At 37.3% G+C, this 21,192-nt stretch overlaps 1 protein-coding gene across 3 annotated transcripts in view; it reads right to left on the bottom strand.

Moving 5' to 3' along the window:
- Positions 1–21,192, bottom strand: part of LOC120515749 (tubulin polymerization-promoting protein-like) — a 46,545-nt gene that overhangs the window by 3,932 nt on the left and 21,421 nt on the right. For 2 of the 3 annotated variants that reach the window (XM_039737031.1, XM_039737032.1), the window contains exons 2-3: positions 12,151–12,387; positions 3,477–3,630 (exon numbers count right to left, since the gene is read on the bottom strand). In XM_039737031.1, the coding sequence (XP_039592965.1) occupies positions 3,477–3,630; positions 12,151–12,387 (391 nt within the window). Of the gene's footprint in view, positions 1–3,476; positions 3,631–12,150; positions 12,388–19,272; positions 19,424–21,192 lie in introns of those variants that run through there. The other variant, XM_039737030.1, reaches the window with a different exon arrangement.

Below are 21,192 nucleotides of genomic sequence, written 5' to 3'. Positions count from 1 at the left end.
TGAGATATTCTTTCACACAGATGCACCTTATGATACAAACACTATTCTCTCATGATGTTCCCCTAATACGTAATGATAATAATGCCTCTGTGCTATCTGCTAAACTAATTCAAACCTGGAGGAATTCAAGTGCCTTCAATGGCCTTCACAATCACCAGATCTAAACATCATTACACCTTTACAGAAAGTTGTGGAACAGCGCGTAAACAGGTCTTTCACTCCCTTTGCCCCTCAAAGAACTGCAGACCCTTTCTCTTGAATAGTCTAATATCCCACCACACAGTACAGGTATAGGACATCTAAGATAGACTGAAGTCACTCTGAAAGCAAAGGGTGGCCCTATTCTTTATCAGGTCCTTGATATTAATATATTGTTGAGTGCTTGATTATTTTATCTATTCCTGTAGCTTTATAATGTTTTAAATTGTTTTAACAGTAAAATGTTCATTAATCTACAGTTAACTGCTGCTTTATTTTTTTCTTACATGCACAAGCTTTAGAAAAATATACCAGTTTTGGACTTGCCGTATTATGCCATCAGACAGTGATGTAGATATAATGGCTTCCACACGCAAATCTGAATTCCATTATAAAACAAACATTTTTTCATCTCAGTCATTATTTAGAGAAAATTCTTTCCAGTGTCACAACTTCATAAAAATAGAGAAGCTTGGTGAAGGTGTGTGTCATAGACAAAACAGCTGCACTGCAGATGTTGTGCAGCCCAGAATAGTTCCTACCTTTTTGGAAAATGCTTCACACCCTGAAATTAAAGTTCTGCTTTAAAGCAAAAGAAAAAAGCAAACTGGCCCAAGACTGCTATGCTCCATACTTTTAGCCTCCACAAAGTTAAATGTCTATAAACACAGTAACACTTTTGAATGTAGTCTCTATTCTAAATGAGGTCTGAGGGAATGTATTGTATTTTCTTTTTCTCTGCTTGTATGAAACACAGTTGGCTTTGTCTTTTTTAATAAGCAATTCTTCTTCATGGACTGCTGCCATGGTTGTAATGAGACAATAGCAGTGATTAAAAAACAGGCACAAAAAAAAAAAAAGTAAAGCTGATATGTTGGTAAAAACCCTTTCACACATGTTGGTTATTTCAGAAATTTTCAAGATCATGTGACAAAAAATTGGCTGAATGTGCACAGAAAGTTTGACATAGTAATTTACTAGAACAACAAACAGCACCGTTCCTTGGAATAAACCACCTCAGGTTTGGTGTCTGAGCAAAGATCAAATCTGCTGATGATCCTAACAGCCCTATACGTGTTGTGTATTAAGGCAAGTGAATTAATCAAAAGTCACACTCGTAATGATAATAATAATAATACTTTGCATTTACTGTATATAGCACTTTTCTCACTACTCAAAGCGCTCAGCAATTGCAGGTTAAAGGCCTTGGTCAAGGTCCCAACAGAGCAGGGTACCTATTGGCATTTACGAGATTTGAACCGGCAACCTTCTGATTGCCAGTGCAGATCCCTAGCCTCAGAGCTACCACTACACCTATGATGAATAAAAGCCAAGGGCTTCCTTGAAAGTATCCAAACTCAACAACAGAATTAAAGTGAAATTGTTACACAGATGTCTTAAAAAAAATGTTATTTTAAAATAAGATCACTACTATCCATATGAATAAAGGAGAAATTACAAAAACGTGAAAGAGATTTGTATTTCAGACACAAAAGTGAACTTTTACACTGAGTTCCTGTGGGTGTGCCACCAGGGAGGAGAACTGGATGGAGTCAGACTCATGGGTACTGTTGTTTCTACAGGCATCCAGTATGGACACCGGGTTAAGGAGGATCGCAGGAATCATCGGGTAGCGGGTTCTTTCATCGGATTGGCTGGCCCAGCACTGACTCAGCTGTGGAATGGCCAATGGAGGGAGGCAGCTTGATGGCAGAGGTCTCCAGGACTCTGTACAAATCGGAATCATATTATGTGATATCATCTACTGTTGAATTCTGCTCTGTCCTTGTAATATTTCTATTGCACTACTATATTGTATTGAGGATTACTTGTGTTCTGTTCTGTGTATTGTATTATATTGACCCCCCATTTTTTGACACCCATTGCACGCCCAACCAACCTGGAAAGGGGTCTCTCTTCGAACTGCCTTTCCCAAGGTTTCTTCCATTTTTTACCCTACAAGGGTTTTATTGAAGTTTTTCCTTGTCTTCGTAGACAGTCAAGTATGGGGAGCTGTCAAAAGGGAAGGGCTGTTAAAGCCCATTGCGGCACTGCTTGTGTGATTTTGGGCTATACAAAAATAAATTGATTGTATTGTATTGTATTGTATTGTATTGTATTGAGTACATCAGACTAGTCAAACACCTGGCACGTGTGCAAAGTAAAATATATTACAAAAAGTATCTGCTAATTCTAAAGAATTAACCATGGCAGGGAACACTGGCCTGAAGTAGTGGAGGTATTATTTTGGAAAAATGTTTCCCATCTTCCAGAATTCATTGCTGTGGTGTGATTACAACTGACTAACTGTTGCAAGTTTTGCTTATTGCCAGCAGCAGCAATGTTGACTTAATAAAAATTTATTTTTCCATGCTGATATTCACATTAATGTATGCAGATGTATAATGCATATGCTTGTACAGAGACCAATCCACATTCATGATGTACATTGGGGCATGGCGCAAAATGCAATGTGAGTAATGCACACCAAGTGGTAGTAAATATGCACACAGAATGGATAAAGTATCTGATTGAAAAGGAGTTACCAGAAAAATGTATTTTACCAACCCAGTTAAGGTCTCATAGATTTTTCTTTTTACTTATTTTTCTATCCCTGGCAATATTTGAATTTGGCTCAATAGCAACCTCTAAAGATAGCAATTAATGTGCGTAATGCTGGACATACTTATCGTACTCGTAAAGGAGTAGATAAGCTGATTTGTGTTTTCTGTCAAATAAAATGAAGTTATGTATTTTAATACTTTCTTATTTATCATGATACAAGAGAGTGTACACATGTTGCACATTGGTTGGATATGTAAGTAAGATTTTCACTGTACTCTACACACTACTGCTATTTTATGAAGTACATGAATTTGCTTGGTATGTACAGTTATATTGGGTTCATTTTATACAAACAAACTACTGAAAAATATAATTGTGTGAAAATCAATAGTAACCAGAGCAAGCAAATCACTTGTTCACTGCTGTTTGGCTACATTTTAAGATAAAATCAGCATCCCGACCCTCTTAAGACTGTACAGTACAAAATCTGTTGACCCAAAAAATGAAGTGTAGTCACCCTGACAACTATGAATATGTGAATACTACCAATGTCCTGGGATTGTTAATCAGAAATATGTCCAGTAAATTCTATTGAACTCCTGAAAAGGTAAATTCCTACATCCCAGAATGTCCTGAAATGTTCTGGATTTTATATGTGAAAAAATGGTTACACGGATTAATTTGTAATCATCAAAAAAGTCTGCATTGTGTACCGTTATTCCAGATACAACAGGTCCTTTTCCTTCAATCATCTTATAAACCTGCTGTACAGCTTCTTCTCCAGTTTTTTCTTTAAAGCGCTTTTCTGCAAGTTCTTGTAGGGCTTCCTTGAACTGTTCAAATGTGATTGTTCGACCAGATTTGTTCCTAAAACATGAACATAGAAAAATAACTCATAGCCATATGATAAATATTCAAGTCAGAATTACATTTTGAAAATAAAAACTCAAACATGATTTGGCACACAGGAAGAAGGTAACTTTCCAACTACAAGTATTTGTAAGTTATAAGCTTTAATACAGAAAACCTAAATAACTGTAGACATTCTACAGAGAAAATCTACTTCTATTCTAGTTTGTCCCGAAAGGTACAATTTCCTTCCTCTACCAACACCCAGCCCAAGACATGCCCTTGACCTCACTCGTTCTAGTGGCTCTTCTGCACAGCTCTTGTGTTGCCTTCTCATTTTCTCCTCTCCCTTTGCCTTTTCAGACACTCCATTTAAACAAGGCATCCTGTGCATCAGAGCCCAGTCTGACTCTACTTTGTCACACTAAGGGCTTTAAACATTATAACGAGTTACACCTCTTGAAATTTCACAGTTTTCCTTCAACTTTTTTTATTGCTCAATGTAATTCAAAATTTACAGAAAGATTAACAGTATTGTAGAAGCTGCTTTGTGTCTTTAATAATTTCTATGTTTAGAACTGATCATATGAAAAATGTTCAGTGACATCCTGTGTAAGAATAATGTGAGTATCACTGAATAAAAATGTTTAATGTACAAACAACAGATTAGTGTAAATTAAAAAAAATGTTCCAACCATGCTATCCCCTCATTTTGTAATTATTGTATAAAATAGACATAAAAATCTGATGCAGTTTCGGAAAGGGGTGATCACATTATCTGAGATATGAACCTCCTGCTTCTCTTAAGATCACAAAAGACATGTGCCTAAAGAAGGTTTCAGCTGCTTTAGATGCATCTTGGATTTTCAACTGCTATACAGATGCCACCATTATTTTGAAATGTGACAATTTTTAACCTCAATGTAGTAAAACCATATGAACCTTGATCGCCTTTTCTTTAGTGTGTGTGTGTGTGTGTGTGTGTGTGTGCATTTCAGTGGCACACCAAAAAAGGACATTAATATTAATTGCTGGCACATTGTTTTACTTTTCAGTTATTTAAAGTTTCAGATAAAGTATATCTTTTAACTAGCAATGTTGTTGCCAAGGAAACAGGAATCCACACATAGCAACTTAAAACAAACAAGCTGCGTGTTGTCATGGAGACCAATTTTCTAAACATTGTCCAAAGTCTGTTGTCACCCAAGACTGCATGCTGCCATGGTAACATGCCAACATAAACAGCAAACGTTTTATTGCATTTTTGAAAAGCATTTTTTAACATCTTCATTAATTCCAAGGGCAGTCATAAAGAAGTGTCTTGCATGGCACATATTCATATATTGACAAAAAAAAAATGGCAGAACACAACATTACTTCATTTCTCCTTTTTATTCTTTTAATATTTATATAGCGCGTTTCTCACTTCTCAAAGTGCTCCACGCAGGGAGGACCCAGGATGCGATCCCATGGTCTCCTTATTGTGCTCAATGTTCTCAAAGCATCTCCCCGTAGAGGTTATGCTTTATACATTTGAAAACTGCCCTTAATATTGGTCATTTCTTCATGGTGGTCACTAGACAGCTAAAAGGCACTAATGCACATATGTCACACCCCGGTCCCAAAGGTCTAAGAAGTATTAAACTGTTCCGGGCCACAAAACATGATGATGGTGCTCTGAGAAAAAAGACAATCAGTAGTTTTAGAAATGTCTGGTGTACCACAATGAGAGCACTAAGAAGCCATAGTATTAAATAACGACTTTCTTTAACAGCAAGAAATTGCTTAAAATTAAGAAACTGACGGAAGCAAAAATGGAGACCAAGACTGCCAAGTTAGCTGGTCATCTGTTCAATTTGTATGTCATTATTTAAAGCAGGGGTGAGCAGCATCACTCCTGGAGGGCCACAGTGACTACAGGTTTTTGTTCCAACACACCTGCTTAATTTGAAACCAATCCTCACCAATAACAGATCCATGGCTTCTTGGAACTTTAATTCTATAGTATCAGTTCATTTTTATACGATAGATTTTTTCCTTTCTAAGTGTATCATCCAAATGATTTGAAGCCTAAAACGAATGAGCAATTTTCAATTCTTCACTTTCTCCTCTTTAGTTTCCTTCTGAGTACTTTATTAAACCAAATAGTGCATGATGAATAAACAAAGGTGTACATGGAAACAAGCTAGATGGAGAATTAATGGTTGCTTTGTTATTTGCATCTTATTGCTAATAAGGAGCAATAAATAACTGACTGTGTGAACGCATCTGCTTAAGGCTAAAATAAGTAATTAGGTGTTTAGAATCTTAACAAAACAGACAACTACAACATGTCACTCAAGTAATAAGTGCTTTATTAGCAATAACTGACTTCTTCTTAAGCAACTGGACTTGAACAAAAAACTGTAGCCACTGAGGCCCCCCAGTACCAACACTGCTCACCACTGATTTAAATCTTAAAAGATGGTAAATTAAAATTAATGCAAAATTGTCAGTTCCTTTAGCAGCAGAAAATGGCTGCTAATTAAAAATGTACCTGCAGCAACTTCAGGTTTCGGATTTTGGCACCCCTAAAGTAGTGGCACATTTAGCCATATTGTATCAGGTTAGCTGAGCATGGAGTACTCCAGGTTCTAAAACCCTATACTAGAGTCCAGTTATGAGATTATAACATCTGACCCTTAGGAACCACATTACCTCATTTCTATACACAGGATTCAACAGAGATTGATTTGGATTGATTTGTAAAATAGTCCTTTGTAGTTTTGTCCAACTGAGCAATTATTGCTAAGCATATCAGTACTTTTAAGATAAAATGCAAGTCCTAAATACAAGCAAATGTGCAAAAGGAGTGTCAATGCCAAGTCATTTGCACTGAAGTAAAATAATACTATTAAATCTTTCAAGGATTAGATCATAATAGAGCAACAAAAGGAGATGATTTCTAAAAATAAAGTATTAACAAAGAAAAATAAAACTATTAAAGAGAGAATTCAGAACCACTTCTGAAATTTGTAAGTAGCATGGCCAAAACTACAACCTGCATCTTTCAAGGCATTACAGACAGAAATTCTTTGTATAAAACAAATGGGCATTGTCACTCTGAAAGCAAACTAACCAGAATGCCTCAGGTTTGACATGGTAATGCCAGTTTATGACAATGTGTAATTGTTCCTTTTGCTGTCGTGTTTTAAAGGCTTTACTGCATCATCTCTATTTATATATTTTATGTTTTTTTTTCCTTGGTGGTCTGTTTAAAAGTCTTTGCTCAGGGTACACCACAAGACGGTACCAGATGTGCCTGAAGTGACTCTGAAAGGTTGTCACTCATTACTATATTCACTCATTGATTGGCAGCAGTTTGCATGGTTAAATACTGTATAATGTCCTTACAAAATGGTAAAATCATCCATACTTGCCCAACAGGTATCAGGTACCTGACTGCTGTCATGCCAACATTGCTACCTAATACCAAGAACTCATACAAACAAGTGGGAAATACATGAACTAACACAAAAGGCACCCAAGTAAGTGCCAAATAGGTTATATTTTCTAAATGTATTAAGCTGACCCGAAGTCCAGTAATGATTTGAAGAATGAAGGAGGAGAAACTTCCTCAGAAGAAAGATACTGTTAGGTTAGTGTCCATTCCCCAATCAAGTCAAGTAATGGAATGACTCAAAAGATGGACATATAAAATTCTGACCTGTAAAATAGCATCTTGCACTTTAATGAGCCTTGCTCTCTGAAATTGTTTGGCAAGGGAAGCACTACTCACCATCCAATTCTGGAATTCTGGTATGTTCCTTCTTGTTTACATTAGTTTACTGATTTAATTTATTTGTCTCTCCTTTATATACTACACTCAGTTAACTAAAATTAGCATACTGGATATGGGATTATGTCATTAAAGGTCCTAACAATTGCCATGTATCATTGCATTGTTGCCCTGTGCTGTTTTAGCAAGGATCTTTCAATTTAAAACCTTATGTCACACCATTAGCATTCAGTAGCTCTGAAAGATTGTTGATTTAAATGGATAACAAATGGGATGGAAAGCATACAGCAGAGATGAAGAAGATGAATTTGAATCGGTCACCTCAGGGCAGGCATGGACTGGAGACAAGCAGACAAAACTCTAATTAAAAATACAAGTTCATAAATACAAAGAATGAAGTTCAAAGTGGCACACCAGCATGAGTGGCTGAAAAAGAAAGCAACATAAAAACAATCAGATATGAAGCAATTCTTGCTTAAGTATTTGATTGATTAGTAACTGGCTGCATGTAAAAAAGAAATGAAGAATCTGCTCTAACCAGCTAGAGCTGTTATCAAGGCAAAACTCCTGTCATTTAGTTAAGGAAATACCATTCACACAAAGTCCACTGATTGAACACTGTCCCCATTTCTGGCTGCAGGAGGACAAGGACAAAAAGAAATGTCAAGCTAATGCAAAATCAACACAAATCAATTAGAAACAAAGCAACACTTTTCTAAATATACTACTGAGGAAATCAATAAGAAGCAGCTAAAGTTGCCCTAAGAGGAGAAAAAGTGGCAGCAAGACATGACACTGGCAGATAAACATGAACGGACTCTAAAGTCAGTGTCCATGGAGTAAACAATGCACCAATGTGTGTCAGTGTTTAAAGGCTACCTCAATAATTACTTTTACTAATTAATATGGCTCTGAGGTGAAGGATCTGTGCCGATATCCAGAAGGTTGCAGGGTCGAATTCCAGTCACTGCCAAAAGAGATCCTACTCTGCTGTGCCCTTGAGCAAGACCCTTAACTTGTAATTGCTCCAGGGGTGCTGTACAGTGGCTGACCCTGCGCTCTGACCCCAAGGGGTATGCGAAAACTAACAAATTCCTAATACAAGAAATTGTATAAGGCAAAATAAAAAAAATATATATATCTGATAGATTAATTAATATGTCTTCTAATGGTGGAATGTGTTGTGATATTTTGTGGAAGTTTCAAGGCTGTTGAACTCATTAGTCATGGCAACAGAGAGTGGTGACATTTTTATATTGATTAGCACATGCAAGTTAAGACTTTTACTGTATTCTGAACACAAGATAATAATGACCCAATCATCAAACTATGACCCTATCAGCAATCTTTAAAAAACTGATACAACAATACCATATATTACCCTTTTCATTTTTCACCTTAAACTCCCATTCCTTTCACAAGAAAGGATAACTTAAAAAATAATTTATCTGGAAAAACAAGCAAGTGAGAAAAAAACTCTGCAGGAATCAAGAATTCACTGGTTTGGACATGTGGCGTATGGGCAGTAAGAATATGTTGAGCAATGATATACCTGGAGAGAGAAGAAGAGGAAGGCCAAGAAAAAGATGAAGGGGTGCAATTAAGACTGAGACAGGTGATTAAGGATCTGAAGAGACTGAGGCAGTAGATAGAACTGAAAGGAGGATGATGATCCACTGTGGTGACACCAACAGTATATTGAGTTAAAAGTAGAAAAGAGAACAAAAGCTGAAATTTCTTGTTGAATGCTATGTCACAAAAGGCCAGTTGCAGTCCTGAGTGTACTCTACATATAAATATGCTTGCAGCTCTGTACTGTTGGCTGGAAAAAAAATCAGTTTGTAAATAATAATAAAGGAAATCTGAATATGAATTATACAGTTAAGTGAAGTAATGAAATGATGCCTCCAGAGAAGCACTTGTTGCTAAACAGTAAGGAAAAGAAATAAATGGTACAAACTGAAATTGATCAACTTTTAAGTGTACCAAGAGCAAAAATCCACAGATGTCTCATTGCAGTTCCACCACTGCAGGACAACATATTGGTGGACTGCTCTTACAATCTGAGATAAAATAACACTGCAATAAGTAAATGTGAGCCTTATGAAACAAGTAACAAAATTCTTTAACACAGGGATTCAAAACTTGACCAGAATACCATCCATTTTTATTCCTAAACAGCTGAGGGGAATTGCTCAGTATTTTACCATATAGGCCCTTCCCTATGCTTGGTTGGTGTCCTTTGCTAGCCTGACTATTTTGAATAAGATACACTAAAATGAGTAGCAGATAATCAGGATATACACTTAGAATGTATAAATGTACAACAAAAAGAACAGGAAGTAGTGGTAGGTTAACATCGGAAAGGGCAAAGACAAGACTAATCAGCAAACCTCTTAACAAAAATTAAACATTTTTGCATTCTTTCTTTTTTTTTCTCTAACTGTTTATAGGTGTGCCTCTTCCTGTAGTATTTTATTCCTCTTGAGTTACTTCCATTAGGTTCCTAGATCAGGAAGGCTAAGTTGCTGGTGTTAGAATTTTCACTGTGAAGGATTTAAATCCCACTTTTGACTCACTGTGTAATGTTGAGCATGTGTGCCAGGGTTGCCAACGTCTTATTCCTTGTTGAAAATATAATTGCTTTACATTCCACTGCTCAAGTAAACCATTTTAAGATTAGACCTTTCAAATGCTGTACCTCACAACTTGAACATATAAAAATGAATATACAAGTTTTAGTGAATATTTGATGTGTATCTATCTCACCTATGTGTTGGGGAAGAAATCCACATGAAGAATGTGCAGAATTCGCACAGAAGCCATCACAAGTATGGAGTGAGCAACAAGATTACCAATCACAGAGTGGAGGATCAATGCTCTTATTCAAAATGTTTCACAGTGCTAAATGTTTCAACATGATCAATGAAATGTGTGGTGTATTTCAGCACCTTATTACCTCTATATTTTTAAAGTACAGTCTCCAATTGTGTGTTTAATTCTCATGAGCAACTTTGGGCACAAAGATACTTCTCACCACAAGATTAGGTTCAGAGTAAGTGGTAAGAAATACTACATTGTGATCTATTAACAAAGAAACTACATCACACAGATGGTGTTGTAGTGGTTAGCATGCTTGCCCTTCTACCAAGCACTCTGATTTTGATTCCTGCTGTTACTTTTCCCCTTGCTATTTTTGTCATGGCCCCATGACACTCTTAGTCGAGTTATTTATTATAATTTGGGGTAGCAAGTATCATCTCTCACTATTAAACCATTATTACAATTTGTCCTGATCTATTTCTTTGTTATATTTAAACCTGCAATACAAATAGTATCTGGCAACCCCTGGAAAGTGGCAGGGGCAGCTCAGGGTCAAAGTGAGTAGTTGTAACTGCACAGATTACTCAAATTTCATTAACATACTATATCTAGACTAAACAATATTACTTTTGTACTACTTTAAATTTACATGCCTCCCCAAATGGACCACATTAAGTCCATAGACAGCAAGTACAGTTTGGTGTTCTTTGCACTAGAAGGGAAAACCAAGAAATACTTTACACAAATAAGCTTCAGAATACTGACAATAGTTGTGCATTAAATGCGGTATGTTTTAAGGGCAATAATGTTCGGTAATATAAAATTTGCAATTACTTTTTACTTTTGCAGTTTTTCACCCAGGTAAGACTGTAACTTTACAATAGTTTAAGGGGGTGGCACAGTGGTTAACATTGCTGCTTTATAGCTCTAGGAGTCTTGGTTCAAGCATTACATTAGGCACTCTTTCTTGAGGAGTTTGCACATTCAACATGTCTTTTCATGTGTGTTTTCTTCAGATGATTTGTAATCATCCCAAAGACATTCAGATTAGGTCGATTGGTACCTTTAAATTGGCCCAGTGAATCTGAATGAGTCAAAGGACTGGCACTAGATTGTTTAGATTAGGTGTCAGTCTTGCACTTCATGGTGTCAGAATAAGCTTTGATCTGTTACTGTGACAGTGAGATCCAATGAGGGTCAATTAAATTTAGCAACATGATAGTGGCCGCACTGTTAGCGTATTTTAAAATAATATCACAAATGCACCTTTCTTTGAATAATAATACATCCATCCATCCATTACCCAACCCACTATATCCTAACTACAGGGTCACGGGGGGGTCTGCTGGAACCAATCCCAGCCAACACAGGGCGCAAGGCAGGAAACAAACCCCGGGCAGGGTGCCAGCCCACCGCAGATAATAATACATTGAAAATCAAAACAGTCTCTGTAACAGAGGAAAAATGAAGGGCATGGTTTTCTTGTCCCCTATTTTGATCATTAAATTTACTGAAGGAGTAAAAATATGTTTAAAAAAAAAAAAACATACAGTAGCTAGGGCAGAATGGTGGTATAGCGGCACCAGTGCTACCTTGCAGTAAGGAGATCGAGGTTCATGTCCCTGTTGCTCCCTGCATGGAGCTTGTATAGCATCCCAGTGTCTGCATGGGTTTCCTCTCACCGTCAAAAGACATGCAGATTAGATGAATTGGTGTTGCTAAATTGGCCCTAGTGTGTGTGTGTGTGTGTGTTCATCCTGTGATGCACTGGTGCTCTGACCAGGTGCTGTTACTGCCTTATGCCCAATAATTGCCAAGGTAGGCTCCAGTTGCCCTGTGAACCTGCCCTGGATACAGGTTAGAAAAATGGGTGGGTGGGTAATATAGTTTGTGATGAGGAAAGGCCTAAATGCAGACAGCAAGAACAATTTGCTTACTTTACTTTGGAGAAGACAATGTCTACATCTGTTATAGTGATATTTTTTCCGTCAATAATGCCACAATCTTTGCAAAGTTTTGACCAGTTCTTCCCATTCAATTCTCTTCCTGTTGCTCGGGTGTCCCCATGAACTGCAAATTTTCGGAAGGCTTCTTCTAACTCTCCAATCTCATTAGAGACAGACCCGGTTTCACTTGTCCCATTGGAGTCTGGGTTTTTGTTTTCAGCCATTGCCCTATAAACACAAAAAATACAGCCAAGTATTACAAAACAATAATAATGTATTGCATGGTTAATTTAACAGCAAAGACAACATCTGTAAGCTGTTGTTAGTTTATTTTAATGCATGCAGGAGTGTTTCCCCATACAAAGACTTAAAACACAGGATGCCATTGATTGAGTTAGCACATCATCTGGCATCACCAGCAACAGGTCCCATTCACCATCACTCAAGTAGTATTAGAACCAAAAAAACTTGTGAAAACATCGTATTGTTTTCAGAACTTTCTAAATTTCACAAATGTACATGGCAGATTATGAAACTGCGTCTACATAAAAACAAGTTTTCAGTTATGTAAAAGATGTAGTACTTGTCCTCTAGCTCTGTGTAATTCTTTGTTTAGCATATAATAGCCAATATTCAAAGAACAAGCTCACATATAGTTTGTGAAAATGTGTAAATACAGCCAAAACATTAAGCATTTAAACAATACTTCAGACAGAGTATTTTTTATTAATCACCACAATCTGTCATTATATTTTATGTTATTATAATTAATACATGCTTTAAAATCCATCCATCCATCTATTATCCAACCCACTATACCCTAACACAGGGTCACGGGGCTCTGCTGGAGCCAAGCCCAGCCAACACAGGGCGCAAGGCAGGAACAAATCCCAGGCAGGGCACCAGTCCACCGCAGACATGCTTTAACAACAAATTTAAAAATATCCAAACCAGGCAAAATGGACTAAACAAAAGGCAAAGATAGAACTGTTAAGTCACAACAGATGAATCAGAGCTTATTACCCAATTAAACTAAAACTCTTTCTGACTTTTCTGGTCCTTAATTACATACACATTCGTCTATACTGCGTCTTTAAACAGATTTCATGATAGGCCCACAATTTTTCTTAGGACTGCAGGTGACATTCCCATTACTGAGCATCACAACTCAGGCCATTACCACTCAACCATGACAGATTGTAAGGCAATGGGTGAATACCTATGGGGCTACACACAAGTCTAATTGTTACGAGGCATGTAGTGTGTCTTTGCGATTATTGTAAGTAGTCAAAAAGAATGTGTGAGAAGACTTTTAAAGAGTAAACAAAATTAAAGGGGGTAAGACATTATTATTCAAAAATCAAATGTAACATGAAGGTCAGAAACTAGAAAACAAATCCTAAACCTTGGGCCTACTTGAGAAAGTAAGTTTACTACACTAGTGAAACAAGACAGTTTGTATGCATTGAGGAATAGTATATAGTATAGGTATCATGTTTCTACAATGCCATTTTCCATGAAATCACCATTGTGACAACAAGAGTCACTTGATGCATTTCCAGAAACATTTTGAGCAAGATGGAGAAAAAAAGTAAACTTTTATAAACAACATCAAAATGAATAATGACTCACAAAAATGGAATCCTTGGGTTGAAAAAAAAAAAAAACAACTTATATGTATAATAAATACTTTGTACTACAGCAGTGAGGTCAGGGAAGTGACTGGACCAACAAGGGGTCATTGTTGAAAGAGATGGATCAGCATGGCAGAAAAGGAAAATACTGGAAAAAAGTGACAACTTTTGTTTGAGGATGCAGGTAATAGGCCAATCAGCAAGAACCAAGAGCTTGAAATAGGTCCAGAGTGGTCAGTGTCATGTATTTAAAGCAGGTACTTTAACAGTTACAGTTACATAATAGAAAGCTAGTCTGGCACGTGCACTCAGAACAGCCTGAATTCATTAAAGACTGGGGTCAGGCAGGGTGCCAAACCTCGGTTCATGACCATTATTCCATCCAAAACCCTGGTCGTAAACCGATTTGATCGTGAACCCAAGTAATTTCTCCCATAGGATTGTATGTAAATACAATTAATCTGTTCCAGACCGTACGAAATGTATATAAATATATTTTTTTGAAAGATTTTAAAGCACAAATATAGTTAATTACACCATAGAATGCACAGCGTAATAGTAAACTAAATGCAAAAACATTGAATAACACTGAGAAAACCTTGAACAACAGAGAAAACTAACATTGCAAGAGTTTGCGCTGTAGCGCTACGAACCGCACGCTAAAAACACTTCTTTTTTTTTTTTTTTAATGAGTTTCAAGTACAGGGAAAAAAATGAACATTTGAAAAATCCTTAATTTAATAAACCACCAAGAAAAATAACATTGCAACAATGCACGCTACGAACCGATCGCTGTAAACAGAAGTGGAGGTTAAAATCCTACATAAAAAAGTCTTCATTAAATACAACGAGGTTAAAACAATGCTCGGATTTGTCTCTTTAAAAACAAGCCTTATGCGTCCAGCCGTCTCTCTCACGCTTCTCGTGTGTGTGTGTGTGTGTGTGTGTCTCTCTCTCGTGCGCACTGCACAGGGAAAGCACAGGGACAGACTGAACACGTGCGGAAATCATCGGCGCGCACAAACCAAAAGGGAAACTGGCTTGTTCGTATACCGAGTCTGTGGTCATGAACAGATGCAAAAGTTTGGCGAACATTTTCATCGTAAACCGATTTGTACGTGTTCCGAGACATTCGTGAACCGAGGTTCCACTGTATTTGAGTACTAACACGCTACGCTGCACAGTATGCTGGTAGCAGATTTCTACAATAAACAGTTTTCCAGGGTCATGCTAATGGAGCCACTTCTGGCCTTTAATCCACTTCATGAAAGTCCTGAAGTGCACATGGCCGTCATCATCAAGTTCTTCCATGTGAACCCTGGATACCATGAGGACTGATTGTGAGGTCAATGATTTTAGGTAGAATGCCTAGAGGGGGGCTGGGTGGTCTTGTGGCTTCGGGACCCCTGCAGATTGTTATTTTTTCTCCAGCCGCCTGGAGTTTTTTTCTGTGTTTTCTGTCCTCCCTGGCCATTGGACCTTACTTTTATTCTATGTTAATTAGTGTTCCCTAATTCTATTTTCTTATTTAGTCTTTTTTCTCTTTCTTCATTATGTAAAGCACTTTGAGCTACATCATTTGTATGAAAATGTGCTATATAAATAAATGTTGTTGTTGTTGCTGTTGTTTCCCAGCCTTGTGGCATGGATCATTTTTCAGCTGAAGACCATTCTCAGCTGTCACACAGACATGCATCCACTTTTATGGATATCCTGTGTCCTCCCAATGCTACTTTTCCCATATCAAGAATGCAAATGTGTTTCATAAAGCCACATGTTACACTTCCATAACTACATGCCTGTATTGTTGCCATCCATCCAGATAAACATATGGGGAGATCACCACCTTATTGTATTCCATCATCATAAATAGGACCTTATATAACTGGGAGGTTTTTGAGTGGTGACCAGTTCTCAATCTACTGCATTCCAGATACTCCCATGTTAAAATGCCTGACACCTCCCTCATGTTCTTTTTAAAGCCCCTTAAACATTTAGTCTTGCAACATTTTCAGTTTGAATTACACATCTATGCAAACAGTTGTTACTGCCCTAACCGTTTTAAATTTTACTATCTGTGGTTATATCATGGAAGTGAAGCAGCCACTCAGTGAATTATGGGCTAACAAGAAAATGCACCTAAAGTATTAAAATAGATTTTGCTGTAGTTCACATTGGAATATAACAAATTCAAATAACTGTTACACAATATAATTTAACCTGAATCCATCAAAATTCCATGCAAGAATTGAGCAAGTAATGAATATGCTCAGGGTCAAACAATGAGCTAGCCAAGAGAATTGAAGTGACAGAATTCCAGTTGTCCTTTTCCAGTTAATGTAAGTTGTGTGTTAAACAACAAGCCTTTAATACACTACATACTGAGATGATCAGATTAGCCAAAATTTAAGGCAGAATATTTATAATAATGTGCTTATTTTAGCCCTATATGAAAATGGGATTGGATTGTCAGTAGGCACAAATTCACATGATCAAAGAGAAAGGCTAATTTGCATAAAAAATGTAAAACAAATTGTGATTGGACAAAGATGTTAAACACAATAAAAAAAATGCATCTGTTAAACAACAGAATAGGTGTGTACGACTATATCTGATTTGGTATTTCTCAGCATGGGACAAATTCAATTCCATTTCACCTTTTTATTATAAAGGAGAGCTTAAAATTCTGAGAGCTACATATGTTTTATATTTATACTATTACTAGCAAAATACCTGCGCTTCGCAGCGGAGAAGTAGTGTGTTAAAGAATTAATGAAAAAGAAAAGGAAACATTTTAAAAATAAAGTAACATGATTGTCAATGTTATGAGTGTTGCTGTCATATATATATATATATATATATATATATATATATACACACACACACACACACACACACAAACATATATATATATATATATATATACATATACACATATACATACATATCTACATATATGAATATATCTCTTTGCATTATTTGAGATTTTTATGGTACATGCTTCCTCAGTTTGTTTGCCAGGTTGATTTCATACAAGGGACACTATTGGCGGATGGCTTAGAAGCTACCCAATCACAGCACATATTACATATTAAATAAAACTCCTCAATGATATACAATATGCTTCCCGCGCAGTGCTTGATTGTTTGCTTTTTGTAGAGGATATGGACGCTCCTCCACAAAAATGCCGCTTTAATTGCGGTGCTTTGGCATAATTAAAAGCATGTATTGATTTTTTGATTGTTTGCTTTTGTCTCGCTCTCTCTGACATTCTCTGCTCCTGACACACATTCTTTGAAGAGGAAGATATGTTTGCATTCTTTTAATTGTGAGAAAGAACTGTCATCTCTGTCTTGTCATGGAGCACAGTTTAAACTTTTGACTAAAGGGTGTTATTTCATGTCTAGAGGGCTCTAATAATGTTACCAGTGTGGGAGAGTTTATAAAAACTTAAAATATATAAAAATAACCATACAAACATATGGTTTCTACTTCGCGGATTTTCGTCTATCGCGGGGAGGTTCTGGAACGCGACCCCCGCGATCGAGGAGAGATTACTGTAGCAAAATACCCGCGCTTCGCAGCGGAGAAGTAGTATGTTAAAGAAGTTATGAAAAAGAAAAGGAAACCTTTTAATAATAACGTAACATGATTGTCAATGTAATTGTTTTGTGACTGTTATGAGTGTTGCTGTCATCAAGGATTTGATTATCATTATTTCTTTCAATCAGGTTCGTATTTGGAGGATGTGTTGTGTTCAAGTTACATTCCATGTTTGTCAAGTGTTGTAAAGATAACATGTTTCATTCATCGATTCCTTTCTTACTGCATCAATAAACAGCTCGTCTTCCACTTTATTTGAGACAACACACACTGCATGCACAGGTTTTTTGTTTTTCTTTTAAACACTGTCTTCCTTTAGCCGGACATTGACTTTTTCCACCGTATGCTTTGTTTCCACAGTAGCTGCACTTATGAATATGCTTGTATGCGTCACTCGCTTCATATTCTTTTTCTACCTTCTCAATTGTGTAATGCGCATTTTGTTCAGCACTCTTTAGAGCTCTTGCTTTTTGTCTGCGTACTGCGTTCACAGTCAGTTCACGTGAGCTGTGCTTGCGCCATCTCGTGTGATCTTGCGATGTCCATGGCTTTATTTAATGTTAGCTAAGACCCCGGCACTTAAAAGTTTCTCTCTCAGTTTCGCCAAGTTTGTGCCAAACACCACCCTGACCATCTCATCTTCATTTCCATAACCACAGTCCTTCCACCCGCGAATATATAGCGGCAGAGTGTTTCTATTGGATTGCCGCTGATGGACGGCCTTATATGGGCAGGCACTCAATTACGTGGGAGGTGTGACAATGAGGGACGCAACACCGCCCCACACAGCGTCCAAGCTGCAGGCTATGGCCAGTATATATGTACATAAGTAGGTTCCAGTTATGACCATTACGCGTAGAATTTCAAAATAAAAACTGCCTAACTTTTGTAAGTAAGCTGTAAGGAATGAGCCTGCCAAATTTCAGCCTTCTACCTACACGGGAAGTTGGAGAATTAGTGATGAGTGAGTGAGTGAGTCAATCAGTCAGTCAGTCAGTCAGTGAGGGCTTTAGCATTTATTAGTATAGATTACCAACATTTTTACTTGCTTAAAAGATGTACATGAAGACTCAAACTAATATGACACTTCACAAAGACGGGATTTAACCCTTGCACAAAGTAACATGATCAAATAGAATGCAGACCCCAGGGACACTTTGAACTGTCCGTAATACACAAAATAAACCAACATAAAATTTCTTGTGACTGTTCAAAAATGTTACTGTGGTTTTTCGTAGCTGGAGGTCAGAAGTAATAGGAAGTCTGTAGGCACTGTGAACATGTACATGCTTCACAAATAAAAAATAATGCAACAAAAAAACAGTTGTTCCTCCACATTACTATTCATTTAGTGGACGGCTTCACTTGGAGCAACGTCTGCAAATATGCCAAAATGACTTGGTGCATATCAACAAACTACCAAGTTAACAAGCAATATACAAAACAGGTTGTGAGATACAGGGATGATCTTAAAGCAAATCACAAGAACAAACGATAGTGATTTAGCAGTTGTGCTGGACCCCGCTTGATACCTTGCAGCGTGGAACACTAGTTCAATGCTATAGGCAGGAACAAATAATCAAAAAATGATATGCATAAGTAAGCTGAATTTCTATTTTCTTCTCCCTTTATGGTTTCAGCAGAAATGTAATAGATTTGTGTATCCAGCAGGGGGCGCATGCACCCTGGGAATGTGTTCTGTTAAGATTGTAGTTATACTCAAGACAACATATCCCTCCCAAGAACAACGCCGAGATTTTAAGACAAGAACATTATGATACAAAACAAAGGAAATATTTTACTTGCTTCTAAATGCCACATTTACTCCTACTAACAAATATGTGAGGAAGCATATAGGACGGTACAATTAACTTACAATGTTTCAGCAGGGTCTTCGACGACAATATGCCCATCTTCGGAAGAGCGAAGGCATGGTCCTAGGCACAAACAGCAGGGCATGACTCCCATCCATCCATAAGAAAGGCATCAATAAGTGACAGAGGAGGAGGGTGGGATAGAGCTGCATGCTATTTATTACCCATAGAACAAGCTCTTTGTTCAAAACTGACCAATCAAATAAGAACACCTGCTAACATTACATCATATTCCATTATGATGTTGTCTATTAGCTCTTATTAACTATTAACTGACCAGTTCTTTTGACCAACTATTGCTTTAGTATTAGCTTTCTCCATTGGCTATATTGGCCATTAGATTTTAACCATTTTCATAAAATGCACTCATTAGCTCTTTTTTTTTTTTTTAGTCATCTAGTTGACCCTCCATTAAGCCAAATTGACCTTCAGGGTACGTTTTCTGCTGTCCATCTAACTCTTTAGCCTCCAACCACAATAGTCATTATCCAGTTTATAGCCTACAGCCTCATCATATCCAATCATCCACCCTGAGCTGGGTCACAGGGAAGCTGAAGCCCATCCCAACAAGCATAAGGCATAAAGAAAGAATAATCCCTCGACAAGGTGCCAGTCTATTGCAAGGTGAATACACACACACACACACACACTAGGATCAATTTATCATCACTAGTCCACCTAACCTGCATGTTTCTGGACTAAGGGAGGAAATCGTAACACCCAGGGGCAATCCACGCACACACAGGGTAAAACAGGCAAACTCCATGGTGGATGGACCTGGGATGTCAACTGTGGTCTCCTACCTGTAAGGTAGTACTGCTACCACTGAGCCACCGTACGTAGTTGTACATTAAGTTAAAATGTAATTTTTTAACTTAATTGAATTGCTCACATTGAAACATTTAGACTCACAAAAACAGTGAAATCTGTATTTTTTAACCTATGGGCACATTTTAGTTTCTCAATTTATAAAGTATATACCCATCCATTATCCAGCCCACTATATCCTAACTACAGGGTCATGGGGTTCTGCCGAAGGCAGGAAACAAACCCCGGGCAGGGCGCCAGCCCACCGCAGATAAAGTATATATTTACTGTATATATCAAACTACATTTAAAAAGCTGGCTCACAGATCACAATAATGCATTGACTGTAAGTTATTTTATATCTCTGACCACAAGGTAAATCAAATATACAGTGTAAATGTTTAAATTATGCCTCGTTGTTTAAAGCTATGTGTTGCTAAAGTAGCTAAATGACCATTGCTGACCTGCAAAAAGGTTTTTGTAAATGGTAATTTTGAAGCCATTATAATAAGACCAAAATTAGAGCTATAGCGGTTTTCTATTGCCCTTAGTGATACTATCAGCAACTATCAATCAGCATCAAAGATGCAATACCTAAAATAAGTTAACATTTTAACAAGTACAAAGACAGAGAAACATCATGTAGGAAAACCTACTTGAGACCTGAGATAATGGGAGTATTTATTGTTTTATTTGCAGCTATGCTATTTAAATCACCTATGCCGTGGGTGTCCAGTCTCTAGAAAGAGGTGGAACATAAGGGATGCTTTTAGAGATTTTGCCGCCAACCAGGTAGCTTTGTCTCTGGCCTAGCAATGATCTCCCCTCATCAGCTAATCACCACACTATTATCTCTTACCTTCTACTACAATATTTGCAAAAAGACAAACTCTGAATAAGTTCAGACTTCTGACTCCCACTAGTGGATCTTCCAGTGGTGGAACAATGCTGGTCTAATTTGCTGCTGGGGTGTCCTCATTAAGCCCCTGTTGCTCCAGGGAATCAATGGCTTTTCTAAATATGTCAGCAACTTTGTGCCCTTCATTTTATTTTTTCAGCATCAAAATCTGTCAAATGTTTGGCAAGGTGTAGATGACGAGAGAAAAATCTGAATA

This window comes from Polypterus senegalus, chromosome 15, assembly GCF_016835505.1.
Source record: "Polypterus senegalus isolate Bchr_013 chromosome 15, ASM1683550v1, whole genome shotgun sequence".
Taxonomy (NCBI): Eukaryota; Metazoa; Chordata; class Cladistia; order Polypteriformes; family Polypteridae; genus Polypterus; species Polypterus senegalus.
The sequence above is the reverse complement of the archived record's forward strand: the minus strand, read 5'-3'. Positions and strand labels throughout refer to the sequence as shown.